Below are 14,682 nucleotides of genomic sequence, written 5' to 3' on the forward strand. Positions count from 1 at the left end.
ATATGGGGTGTCAAAAACCAGGGCGGACGCGGACGCTAAACGTAGAAAAAACTTGGAATGGCCCAATGAACATTTGAACGCTCGATCAAATAAAGTGACACACTGTTACTGGAATGATAGTAACTCATTAGGGCCCCAGCATGAAATGCAGCAGCCGTGTAGGAATCCTTCCATGAACCCTTTTTGGTGACGCGATAACTCAGTTTTCATCGAAACGTACAGATATACTTTGCAATTAGATAAAGACACCTTTAAATTCATCATATGTATATTCATCTTCCATGACACGAAAACAAATATTTTTCATCTTAACAGTTTCATGAAAGAAATGAAATAAAGACAAGCATTCTGAGAGTATTGCATTGCAATACTAGTCCCCTACCGGCAAGTGTAATCTGGTTCCCGTTAAGAATTGAAAATGCCATAATTCCGTCAAAAATTAATGAAGCGGGACGAAATGCAAACTTGATCTATAACTAATCAAGGTAAAGCCACATACCAAAAATCAGCTCAATATCTACAAGCGTTTAGAAGAAAATTGCGGAAAACCCCCAAAAATTGAAAAGGCCGTAATTCCGTCAATCAATGAAGCGGAACGAAATGCAAACTTGATCTGTAACTCATCAAGATACACTCACATACCAAAAACCAGCTCAATATCTGCAAGCGTTTAGGAAAAAAGTGCGGAAAACCAAGTGGGACAGACTGACAGACAGACACAGGGACAGACAGACAGACGGACGGACAGACAGATAGACGGACGGACGGACGGACGGACAGACTCAGAGGAAACCTATAGTCCCCTCCGGTTTCACCGGTAGGGGACTAAAAATCACATCTAGTACATTCGTAATTACGTATTCGTCTGACATTCCGCCCGTCAATAAGTCCAGTCAATTTACCGAAAATATGGACCCGATTTCAAACTAATTGCAACATAAATTATTTTGTCATAAATTTTACATGTACAAAAATTTTTGCAGCAAAAAATCTTCGAAAATCTAATGAGCTGAAAGCATAACATTCAATGACTAATTAGGTAAGGGAAATACTATAGAAAAGGGCCTTAGGCGAACAACAGACCCCTTGCCGCACACAGGGTAATTTGTGCCTATACTTCATCAAAATTCTAGCTACGCCCCTGATTGCAGGTGTATATATCTATTATTTTAACTATCAGTGATTGCAGGAATTCTCGGCATTTAGAGAGTGAGAGAGAGAACATTGGTCCACAGGCGAACTAATAATATTTGTTGATGATGATCATTCAATCGGAATCGTCTTCGATCTAATAGACAATGCTAAAATCTGATGAACAAGTGTTTTTCATAAAATTATCAATTACTCTGTCAATATTCAAGAAATCAAAACATCATCATCCAAAAGTGATATACAGTTATTATGCCTAGAATGCAGAGGAACAGAAAAAAGAGCACTTGGTCTAATATCCCCATGCTGCTGGCCCATGTTCTAGCCTGTTTTACATTATCTCTGGATAGCTTCCTTGTGGTAGTCTTTTTGACGTCAGTATTTTCACCATGCACAGTTTTTCCACGACAACAAGGCAGGAGGTGGTCGCCGTAATAGAAGAAAAGTCTTGTCTGCCCAATCACAAACAACACGATAATCACACCAGTGATCATCAGAATTTCTATGTACATGGTCAGATATATGTTGTCTTTCGCAGACAGAGAGGACCCCAGGGCTGAGAGGTAAATCGAGTACGCTAAAAATGTTGTAATAGCAAATGACGTTTTCTCTCCAGACTCAACCGGAATCAAAAAGACACAAAGGTTCAACATAGAGAGCAAAGATAAGGGCAACAACACCGTCAAAACCACGAAGAATGACTTCCTCTGAAGGACGAACCTGACAATCAATCCAGATTTTTCTCCTGATATTCCAAACATGCTTGCGTTAACAACATCCCATTCCGTTGTTCCTTTTATTTCCTGGACGTTCGGATTTACCTTGATGATGACGTCATCTGAAGAGTATCCAAGTACCACGAACACAAAATCACACGTATGGGTGTCAAATGGATACTTTTCTAAGTTCAAGTCGCAAGCTACAGAGAAAAGACCACCGGCAGACCAGTTTATTTCCCCAGAAGACGAGACATGAAAGATGCCGTAGTGATTTCGTATGTTCTCAAAATTTCCGATAGGGTTACCCAGACTCACTGTTGGCCACCAGATGTCATTTGTTTTTACGACAATGTCGCTGATATTCGAGTAGTCTTCTCTTTTCCAGACAAGGAATTCATCATTCCACTGAAACTGAAGGTATCCGAGCAGAGAAACTTTTTCTTCTTTTTCATTGAGATCATGGAAACGCTTCACAGTAAAGGTAGCATTGATGACAACTGTGTCAAGCTGTCGTCTGCGCGGTCGTAAGTAAGGGTCATAGTCCCTCAGTAAAGTCTTTCTCAGTGACGTCACTTTCTCTGCAGTAACATTCTCACCCCCTAAGCATCCATTCATCATCAAAAGAATAACATTCAAGACAAGAAGAATCCCGATGTACAGCATCATTAGTATTTGGCGAGAATTCTGTGTCCTGTATTTTATTTTATTTTTTATCTTCGTGAAGAAGGCATTAAGTAAATACAAAATCTTTTTAATCAATGACATTCATATTACATCATTCCATTATGGAAAATAAATAAAGATAATGGAAACATTGATTGGAAATGATAAAAAACACATAATAGAGTTTACACACGTGAGGATTAGGTTAATGCTCTGATAATTTTGAATTAGTAAATGTCTCGGGTATGAATTTAATGTGTGATCTATGAAAACAAATGTCATTTCTACTACTAGCAGGCAAAGACGATGTCTTTGATTTTCGGGGAAGATCCAAATCTTTTTTTTTTTTTTTTTAATTTTCTATCTAATATATCAAATAAATAGAGGATATTCGATGTTTTGTAGTTGGATATGGAATTTATTTCACGAGTGGGACAGGATTTTTTTGATATTTTGATATTTTCACGAGTGCGAAGCACGAGTGAAAAAATTAAAAAAAAAATCCTATCTCACGAGTGAAATAATTTCCATATCCAACTACAAAACATTGATTTGTCTGTTTATTACATTTTCTTTGATTTTCCCTTTGCCTCTGTCTTAACAGTGTCATGGACTGTGACGTCATACATAGTAATTGAGCGGTTGAGTCATATAGCTTAGAAGTTGTGATATTGATAACATTGTAACATGGATTTTAGCAACAAGAAATTGGCAGTTTTAGTCTCTATCAAGACAGTTTAGTTACTAACTCTATCTTACGACAGGCCAAAAAATAATTTTTTTTACTTACTTTGACATCCTTTCACACTGTGATAGAATATCACTTTGGTATCCTTTCACACTGTCAGAGAATTTCACTTTAATTCAATAAATAAATCACAGTATTTCACTGTTGAAAATGTAATAAATTACTAGTAAGTAATTTTATTCATATATCTTCTAGGAAATTTGTATGATAAATACTCTAGAATTGGTTAAGCTTGGGAAACATTTGACTAAAGGATGACTGCACTTAAGGACATGTGAAATTTGCGTCAAAATAAACTTTCAAAACAAGCATGTTTCTTTTCATTGCAAGAATGGTCAACATCCAATCTACAACTTTATGTAATTACGTTTAATAAAAGTGTGTATTTACGAAGTTCGAATCTGTTTTCAAAGGCAGGGGTCATCACAAGAGAATTAACTGTATTAGCACAGAGAAGTTCTTCTAACGTTGACTACTGTTTCCTAGCCATCTAAATGAGATATCAATTAAAAGCTTTATTGCTCCACAACCTATTTACCAGGAGACTGTTACTTTTCCATAATGTGATATGACCTTCATGACTTGATAAGGAAAGCATGGAATGTTACAACAGTTGATGGTTTTTGCTGTGTTAAACGGTTTCACAAAAGGTTAAATTAATAGAAATGAATTATAAATCAGGAATGGCGACTCAATTACAGCAAAGATCAAATCAATTAAGCAAATTTCAGATGACACGTTAATGAGGGGAGAAGTGGATATTGTAAAATCATGGAAACTAACACTTACTAAATGCATTAATTGCTAGCGCTCTCGAGCGCTAGCAACTACGTTAGTCTATATTTCTGGAATACGCATGCTTGACTTCACGGTCGGGCATTCTGGGAAAACTACTGAAGATAGACTGTACGATGATAATTTCGTTTTATCATAAAAAAATTGATATGGTCCGAATTCTGAATTTCTTAATTTATTGTCTAACCTATGATTAAAAGTACAAGAAAATTTGGGTCATATAATGCCAAGATCAACTGGTAAAACCTAGCTTTCCTAGATAATTCCGGCAAGCTCAGAAACAAACCCAGGAAATCTTTCAGAGTATTCGGAAAGACACGAGAAACGATTGATACAATGCAGTAGCACTGATATGATTATAATTCTTTAATTTCTCATTTTTCCTTTTTTTGACGGAAAAGCCCGAGTAATGATCCGATTGTTATTGCTGGCGCTCTCGAGCTAGCAATAACTCGAGATGTATGCTCGACTTCATGGTAGGGCACTCTGGGAATACTACTTGTAGATAAATTGTCAATTTCGTTTTTTAATCTGAAAATACATATGATCTGAAGTTTCGCGTTTTGTTGTCTAATCTTAAATAAACGTTCAAAAGGTAACAGTAAATGCCAAAATTGTACAGATCAATTATAATTTCTAAAATTATAATTAAAAAAACTAGCTATTTTTAACTATCTTCCTGGATCTTTCCGGCAAGCTCGGAATAACAATATCGGATATGTTTTCCGAGCTTGCCGGGAAAGGCCCGAAAGGACTCTGATGCGATTGCTACAAAACAGTACCACACTGGACTGTTTTTAACCAGCTGTTCATTGGTTCTACTTATCTCTTATTTTTCACTTCAAAATTGAAATTACAGTAAACTACAGAATGCTTAAAGCACAGTATCCCGAATTTAATCCAACAATAGCCTTTTTATAAATAGTCTGATGAATATTCTGTATTAAACACTGAATAGCTGATACATTCACCATTCTGAATTAAGACACACACCCCAACACTACCTCCAGTGTTCCACTGTGTCTTCCTATTAATAATTAGGGATGACCATTTGATTCTGAAGGGGGGGGGGGGGTTGAAAGATTTTGGAAATAAATAATCTGTCCTCAAAAAAGTTGGAAATAAATAACTGTCTTTCCACGACCGGCAAGAAAATAAATAATCTGTCATTGACTATTAATACTTAACGCCCCCCCCCCCCCTCCCCGTCCCTCTTTGAACTTTTTTTTTTGTTTTTGTCAAACTTTTTCGATTAAGAAGAAAATAAATAATCTGTCCTTGACTGGCATGAAAATAAATAATCTGACTCGAAAGATTTTGCCAGACCCCCCCCTCCTCAGAATCAAATGATCGTCCCCTTAATCGATTCAGCAAATAAATCCAATAATTCAGATATCTAATTCTGTGGTTTATGATAGCTACAGCGCTAGCTCACCTATCTTTTTAAAAGATAAGCTTGTTAAACCCCACGAGAACCTGTTAACAATAAACTATAGTATTTTAAAGTATTTCTTCATTACCTTAGAATTATCCAAACCACAAGTTTAAAAATCGAAACTTAAAACAGGAGTAGGAAAAAAGTAGTAAATCATAAGCATCTGATTTGAGATTTTAATGGAAACATCTGAATGTCAATAGGATGTAATAAAAATATTAATAATCACCTTTTTTTGCCAAAAACAATTGTCAAATAATACCTGAAATGAATGGTAGTTGGATGTTATTGAGAAGGTTGAATACGGACATTTTTAGATATGAAAAATTAAAATTGCTCAATCGATTCATATGATAATCCAAAATAAAGGAATGTTTTCTGGGTTTTTTGTATTGAGAGACAAACTGCTTACGTATATATTTTACGAAAAGTTTTTCATTTGGTGTCTTTTCTATTTCAATACAGGTTCCAGACTCTAAAGAAAAATTTCGTATTTCACATCCCCTTGAATTTCGCTATAGAAGATAGTCGTGAAGAAAGATACTAGTATGCACACATCTAGATCACTGAATTTACCTGTATTTTCATCAAATAGCATAAAAATATTGCAACTGACAAATAATTTCTCCCCTTTAAATAGTTTTTCTCGATTGATTGATTGATTATTATTGTTTAAGGCCGAGTCGGCAATATTTCAGCCATATTTCTCGAAAATATAAATGTAAGCGAGATGTATTCTTATTTTCTTTTTATCTATTTTGATGAATTTCTCGTTTACTTCAAATGTATGACCATTTCTGCATTCATTACAAGAGCTGTTATTACGGATGTTTCAACCTCCACCAATCCGTTTTCTATTCTCAAGTCAGATATCTCCAGAGGTAGCAACGCTCTCTAATGAAGTTGAGCAGTATATGTAAGACTGCATCAATGTACAAAGTAAATCACAAAAAAAAATCTCAACTGATTCTTTTATTTGAAACAATCTGTAAATACAAAGACAAAGGAAAGATATATTTTGAAATCCAAATAGAGAAGAATGTCTACCATTAAACATTTCATCACTAACCTTTTAACATTCAAAGAACAAGAATTCTACCAAGTGATTCATTCATTTTTAGGATTTGAGCATCATCAAATCAAAATAATAGATACTGACTGATCCTAGGATACACGCAAAAGAGATGAAGAGAACTTTATCAATTATTGCCATACTATTTGCCCATGTTCTTTTCAACAGTTTTGAATTTTCTGAAGGGGTCGTTTTGTTTGCGTCACCTGAATTTGATCTATCAATATTTTTGTCAACGCCAACTTTTTCAACAAAACAGGGCAGATTGTGGTCACCGTAATAAAAGAAAAGCCTTGTTTGAACAATGACTAATACCATGATAACAATACTAAGAACCATCAGTATTTCTATGTATACCGCCATGTGAACATTGTCTTTAGCAGGGAGAGAAGACCCTATGGCGGAAAGATAAATCGAATACGCCAGAAATGTGGTTATCGCAAAAGAAATTTTCTCACCAGATTCTACAGGAATGAGAAAGACAAACAAATTCATTACAGAGAGCAAACACAGTGGCAACAACACTGTCAATACCACAAAAAATGGTTTTCTTTGTAGAGTAAAGCTAGCAATCAGTCCAGTCATTTCGTACGACATTCGGGAAATTCTGCCGGCCACAACGTCCCACTCGGTTGTTCCTCGTACCCGGAGGACGTTAGAATCCGCGTTGATTATGATATCACCAGGAAGGTATCCAATTACTACGAACATAAAATCACAATTTTGTGTATCGAAAGGATACTTTCTTAAATTCAACTCACACACAACTGAATATAAACCGCCAGGAATCCACTCTATATCACCGGAAGAAGAAACGCGAAAAACCCCGTATGGATTCTGGAATGTCTTAAAATCTCCGATTGGGTTACCTAAAGCTATCGTTGGCCACCATATGTCATTTGTTTTCAACTCTATGCTACTTATATTTGAATACTGTTGTTTGTTCCAGACAAGAAATTCATCATTCCAAGAAATTCTAAAGTAACTGAGCAAAGAAACACTTTCCTCCTTTTCATTGATATCATTAAAGCGATGGACATAAAAGGTAGCGTTAATGACGACTGGATCAATCTGATTTTTCCGGGGTCGTAAATAAGGGTCGTAGTTCCGCAGTAAAGCCTTCCTTAATGACGTCACATTTTCGGCACTTACAGTCTCGTTTCCCAAACACCCTTTTACCATGAAAGTTATAAAAGTCCAAAGGAAAACATTTGCTCTGTACCGCATCCTAGCAATCTGCAAAAGAAACAAAAAAATTCTTTGTGTTTTATATGATCGATAGAACGGCTTAACTAATTTTGATGTTAACTACAGATTTTTTAAACCAGTGATATAGATTTTGTAGAATTTCATTGTAAATGTTAATAAAAGATAAAAATGGATACATGTGTTAGCAATTGAAAAAACAATGATCAGTGTTTGCATTTGCAACTAGAAAAATGAGATTTAAAAGGTTTTGATTTATCTGTAAATAGATAAATTGAGAAAATGTCTAATGTGCAAGCCATAACCTTTTCTGTCTGCTGTTATTCTTTCAAATTTCAAAAAAGTGAACAAAAAACACTTGTTATAAATGGGGCGCCGATCTATAGGGCCTGGATTGGTTTTAGTCTTTACAAAAGGCTTGTCGATTTTTCCGATTAATAACATTAGGCTACACACATGTACTAATTTGTTTCTCATAAAACATTTTATTTCAGTATGTAGAGATGGGAACTTTTTCATAGATAATAACTACAAAGCATGAAATTGTCAACACATTTTGAGTTTGTTATCTCGAAATATATCTAATATATATGGTGGCATATTTATGCCATCCAGATAAATTCTGTTAACATAATATATCGCGTCAATTCAAGATAAATATCTCGTCAAGTCAGGATAACTTGCTGGTTTTGTCGAGATACACCAACTTCTATCTCGTCTTGTCAAGATAAGCTATCGCAATTTGTTGTGATACCTACGTATTATGTGGGTGGCATAAATATGCGACCATAGATATTTTTCTTTACTTTTCATTGTACATATAGTAGTAATGTCTCCATAGTCTTAATTTTTTTAATTCTTAATGTGTGTTTAATTTACAACATATTTCCATGGATAAAATAAAAACATTCCATTAATGTATACATATCATATAAATGAAATCCAAGGAAGTGCAGTTACTGACATATAGCCCTTCTGTTTCAAAATTTGAGTTCTGAATTGAGAACATCGACTTTACAAAAGTAAATGTGTATTAAGTTCAAATAACACAAGCACTACATATATACTGAAAGGAAAAAGAAACGCAGGGTAACATAACTTGCGAAATAGTTTTGATTGCGTGACCGGAAAATATGAAAACTAGTCAGAGGTGTTTCTTGGTAACTGCAGTAAAATCAATGTTCAACATTACTCAACCGTGAAATGTATGACGTCACGTAGGAAAAAGTAGTGAAAAGCCCCCCCCCCCCCACTTGCATATTGATGATGACAGGTTTCTTAACATATTTATAGTACCACTTGATGCCCTGAAGGTATAAATATCGTTTTTCGATATTTACAGTCAATATGAATTTCTTACAATCATGGTATGGCTAACGGAAGTTCCATTGGGTCTGGTAATTGAATTGCCTAAGTGAAGAAAAAGGCAACAAAAGTTGCTGTGCAGTTTGTTATTAATTTTTTCACCAAAGAACGTTTTATTCGTTGCCAGAGAGGAACTGCAATGGTTTCAAACCAGCCGTGACGGTGACGTTGGCTTGGCGCGTAACAACGCTACATCAAGATGGAGCTATTCATGCTGCCACCTGTGTAATCGCAACGTCAATATCACTGAAACCGATATTAATACTGTAGGCAATCATAATCGTTACATTCATCCCTAAATTGAAAGAATCTCATTGCTCTAGTTAGGTTTTTGAGCTCGTCTACTTTACGTCCGTGTTACTTTCTCTCCATGTTCATCCCAGGCAAAATGTAGACAGAGTTTGTCAAGTCTTTCATGCAAACAATAACATTAACCAAATCTACTGGCCTCCATGAAGTCTATCTTTTTCTCCAAACAAACATCTGTGGAAATAACTGGATGGTAGATTTGAAAGCGTCGGAAAGCCCCGGCTACTCTCGACCAACTAGGGGCTAGCCTGTCGGAAGGGTTGAATGTAAATCATATACAGTACCAATTTTGATGCACCAGATGCGCATTTCGACAAATTATGTCTCTTCAGGGATGCTCATGCCAAAATGTTAGAAATCCGAAATATTTAAGGAGGGATTCTTCTCATATTTCTTGTATTTTAAAAATTAATGAAATTTCCATGGTTTCAAGGAGACATTATCATTAAGTGATGGTATCAATTAAATTAAATTTGACCGTTGTATTTTTAAAAGCAAGGTAAGGTCAAGGTCATTATCTTTTCCCTTGGGCTTAAGAATAAAAAAATACTTTTTCCAATCATGCGATGCCTACCTATATTTCAAAGGATTAAATGTTTTTCTTTTTGCATAAAAAGATATTACCATAAAGGGTCTATCAGATAATACTATAAAATTGACATAAATAATTTAACTAAATTAGATACCGGGTATTGGCTAATCCGAAATTTCTCTATTTTTCTTATATTTTTAGGATATATTAACAATCTTATATGCTTCGTATACTTAAACATCTTCGCTAGCCAAGGGTTTCTGATACGCTACTCTCCTCATAAACCCTTATGAGGAGAGTAGCGTATCAGAAACCCTTGGCTAGCGAAGATGATACTTAAATTTTTCTTATTTTCACATATGGTAAAGTAGTCATATAAAGATACAAATTGATACAAAAACAAAAAGTTTTGACCGTTTACTAAGAGAGAAAAAAAACAACACTTTTTACGGATTTTTTGCTCAAATTTGAACTTAGATTGGAAGCTTTTAAAAGTTAACAAAATTGTAGATTGTTTGGAAAATCATAATTATTTGATATATTTTAAAACTTCAGTCCATTCTTATTGATTTTACTTACATTTGAAATTTTCTTTAACTCTTCCATTGTTTAAAAATGTTAACTAAATTCATTGTTCTATATAGTAATTTTGAGATGCAGAAAAGGAGATATTTTCATACGCCTCCGTTCCGCAAAAAATATAATCCCTGCTAGATTTCAAACTCAGTTTACCATTTCTATTTAAAGTTGTGCAATTGTGTTGAGGAAAGAAAAATATGAACTTTTAAATCCCTTACATCTAAATATATAAGACATATAAGCAAATATACTTTGAATATTTCATCTAGTCAGAAACCAGACAAGAATCCCTCCTTAATTAAAAAAAAAGACTTTAAAGAGCTGAAAAAGGTGCCAAAGACTGGGGCCAAATACGTCGTAGGATCAGAGCTATGCATGAGGGAGATAATCCTTAATTTTGAAATAAATTTCTAAATTTTACCAAGCAATTAAAACTAGAGTGTTCCAAGGAACGCATGTGTCGCCTGCTTTGTAGCCTCTATTAAGGTTCTATTAAGGAACGCACGTGTCGCCTGCTTTGTAGCTTCTATTCAGGTGGTCAACTTTTTATTTACTATAAGCATATAGATTGATAGATGTGCCATCCATGGATCGTATGACTGCGATAGAATCTGACAACCAAAGAAAATATTGTACCATAACCCTCAAATGAATAATTGAATTGAAATTATTAGAAGTAACTATTTGTCATTTTATTGATACGTGTTTCAAAAATCCTCCAAAAGAGATTTCAGTCTGTCTTTACTGCAGTTTTCAGTCTACATGGTCCATTGTTGAATATCGATCAACGTGTACATGCTAAATAACATAGATTACCTCTTAAATGTCAAAAATATGCTGTACATCGGCACTATGAAATATTTTGAAAATTAGGTCAAAGGTCAAAGTCACAGGTCACAAAGTCGGTAACCATGGTAAATTACAAAAGCCATAGTGCCAAGCATTATATGCGCAAAATATTGAATCCATACCTCTTACAGTTCTTGAGATACAGGGTGTGATAGACAGACAGATGCCGCGTAAAGTGATCCCTTAGTGCCGCTCTGCTCTGCAGGCGACACAAAAAGTATCCGTATTTTCAAGCTAGTACCGAAGTACTTAGCTACTGGGCTATTGAATACAAATATAAATGCACTTATGAACTCCATGCAGAGGAAAATCAAGGCTGTAATAGATGCGCGAGTGAGATAATGAGAAGTTTTATTTTCACTTTTGGGGACTAACATCATATGAATTTCAATACTGTGGGATCATCATTGTTCATGGGTGTTAATGTTCGTGGATAATCAATATTCAACTAGTTCGAGAGGACGTAATTTCGTCAGTACCTTGCATATTTTTAAAGATTTTTAAAGATAAATACTTTAACTAAATGTAGGTGTGTTTCGATGTTCGTGGGGACTTAATTTGTGGGTAAGGGCTACCCACGAAATCCACGAACATTGATCCCTCACGAACAATGATGATTCCACAGTATCTCATGAATTATCAGTCAAAATCAAATGAGATTTTGGTTACTCGTTGATTAAAGATGCGTTTAAATGTTAGATAAAAAAAATCAATCACTTCAAAAGTTTACCTGCGTTTAATTTTCCTTTAAGTTTACTATCCAGCGCATTAACCCAGACAAGTATTAGCAGTACAGACGAAATAAAAACAATGTAATACACTTAAATGAATTTGACTTGCCATACCTATACTGGATTCCAAATCTCCATAAAAATCCTTGCAAACAAAGATACACAGCAGGTTCCAGTAAATGTTCTACCAAGCCTATACGACCATTCCCCACGCTAAATCATAATCCAGGCTTTTTAACATCATAGACAGCTGCTTTTTTCAACAACAAAAAATTGAATCGTAAATATACTTACCTTGTCATTGGTCATTTGCAAAATTATTTTGTTAAAAACATTCTGATTGTACACACAAGTACTCTGAAGTTGATATTAAAAAGATGCTTGAGTTTCTGATCGACAATATCTATGTTTTTTGGAGATCAGGTCTTCCAACAATCTATTGGAAATCCCATGGGTACCAATTGCGCCCCCTTACTGAGAGACCTATTTTTGTATTCATATGAAGCAGAATTTATTCAAAAACTTCTATATGAGAAGAAGAAAACACTTTCTGTGGCCTTCTACTCGACATTCAGATATATCGACGACATAGTTAATTAACAATAGTTACTTTCATTCATCTGTCGACTCGATATATCCCAGTGAGCTTGAAATAAAAGACGCTACAGGATCTGACATATTTGTTTCATATTTGGATATTTTACTAGAAAAAGTCGTTAATAGTAACCTAATAACAAAGCTTTATGATAAACATGGTGACTTCAATTTTTCAATCGTCAACTTCCCTTACTTATGTAGCAATATACCCTTATCACCTGCATATGGGGATTTGTCTCCCAGTTGATTCGATACTCAAGATCATGCTCTACGTGTAAACAATTTCTACAACGAGACAAGCTATTGACAACAGGGATATCAACAGTCTCGTTTGAAGTCATCATTTTGCAAGTTTTATGCTCGATACAATGACCTTGTCAGCAAATACAACCTATAATGAAGTCAAATGCTGACTGACATTTTTTATACTTATTGTCAGGCCATTATTTACACGCTGAAATGTCTATGGATTTACCCGTTATTTCCCGATCATGACAAGGAGCACACGGCAGGTGTGACCGGTGGGCAGGGGATGCTCACTCCTCCATGGCACCTGATCCCACCTCTGATTTTTTTGGAGGTTCGTGTTTGCTCTGCTTCCGATTTATATTGTTTTAATGGAATTTGAGCTTGAATACTGTTCGTTATTTCCAAATTTCATATTTAGGAATATACATGTATATACCATAGAAATCATTGCAGACGAGAATACCTACCTAATACGAGTAACACAGAGTGAATAATTCTTGTCCTCGAGGAAAGTGTGCTATACTGACGTATAGTTCCGCTTGACTGTGTTTTAGATACAATTGAACTTGAAATATGCTTTCTCTTAATGTTTTTTATTTCAAGAATGAACATGCATAAATGATAGATAATTGAAAGAAAATATACAAACCCCTATAAAAAATAAAATTTAAATAAAAAATAAAAATCTTTGAAAAGCCGAGAATCAGTGTTGCACCAGGTAGATTCGAACCATGACTCTAAAAAATGCACCGGCGGTGCAAATCGTCAAAACATATAAACAAAGAAAATTGTGATATTTCTATCTCTTAACATATAATTCTTTTAATTGTAACAAAAATTTCAGATGTAGAATTCTTATCATCAATAAATTAAAATTTTCTCACTAAAAATATATTTTGAAGAATGATAATGGAAAGATAACTCTTGTAGATGGATGCATTTTATTTTACAAGCACAGGAAACAATGTGATATTCTTATTTAAAAAGCAACGCTTGATCATGTTTTCTAATGCGAATTAGATAGGTATGATAGCAAATATTATTTTTATATATACCTTATATTTTTAATTTTATTGTGAGATAGAGAATTAATGATCTTTCTATTTACCATATCAAATTTTCTTCATATCATGATTAGACATATTATTAATTCCTGAAAAAGTAAGCAACGCTTCATACTTCAAACTTTTTTTTTCATTTGAATCTGAAGCAATTGTTGTTGATGAAAATCAATTTTGGGAATTTAAAAAAAAAGGTGAAATTTGGAGCAGAGGGATATTTCACCTTAAGGGAGAAAATACAGTTTTGGAGGTTGAGTTTAGAGTTGCAAATAATAAATTTTATGTTCAAAATGCCAATTTGAAAAAAATAGACATATTTACGGTAGAAAAAAAAACTAATAAACATTGAAATAATGTGACTTTTTGGGGGAAATTGTTCTATCCTATAGGTCAATTCTTTTGAATTTTGATTACATCATTTAGATGAAAATCTGAGGAAGACAACTCCGTTGGAAGTAGCCCGGATCAGGGGGATATCTTTGATTAGCTTTTTAACCGCGGGAATACTCTACAATTATTTGCATAATTCTTATTGTAATCTGCTCTATGCAATAAACATACACTATTATTAGTGTGGCTAGGAGTTTCGGGTCCTAATAAATCTCCTACAAATCTGGTTGACT

The 14,682-nt window shown here is 34.5% G+C and overlaps 2 protein-coding genes across 2 annotated transcripts; both read right to left on the reverse strand.

Moving 5' to 3' along the window:
* Positions 1-1,364: 1,364 nt before the first annotated feature.
* On the reverse strand, positions 1,365-2,483 carry LOC133178932 (acetylcholine receptor subunit beta-like). Its single transcript, XM_061313585.1, has one exon. The coding sequence runs from the start codon at positions 2,481-2,483 to the stop codon at positions 1,365-1,367; it is 1,119 nt and encodes a 372-aa protein (XP_061169569.1).
* A 4,142-nt stretch (positions 2,484-6,625) lies between these two features.
* On the reverse strand, positions 6,626-7,808 carry LOC133178933 (neuronal acetylcholine receptor subunit alpha-7-like). The gene has a single exon (XM_061313586.1). The coding sequence runs from the start codon at positions 7,806-7,808 to the stop codon at positions 6,627-6,629; it is 1,182 nt and encodes a 393-aa protein (XP_061169570.1). The 3' UTR covers position 6,626.
* Between the last annotated feature and the right edge of the window lie 6,874 nt (positions 7,809-14,682).

This window comes from Saccostrea echinata, unplaced genomic scaffold (assembly GCF_033153115.1).
Source record: "Saccostrea echinata isolate AGI-Se365-2 ecotype Australia unplaced genomic scaffold, CSIRO_AGI_Sech_v1 ptg000004l, whole genome shotgun sequence".
NCBI lineage: Eukaryota > Metazoa > Mollusca > Bivalvia > Ostreida > Ostreidae > Saccostrea > Saccostrea echinata.

Excerpts from the sequence above, each read along its gene's own strand:
- LOC133178932 (XM_061313585.1), bottom strand. The coding sequence starts at position 2,483 with ATGAATGGATGCTTAGGGGGTGAGAATGTTACTGCAGAGAAAGTGACG.
- LOC133178933 (XM_061313586.1), bottom strand. The coding sequence starts at position 7,808 with ATGCGGTACAGAGCAAATGTTTTCCTTTGGACTTTTATAACTTTCATG.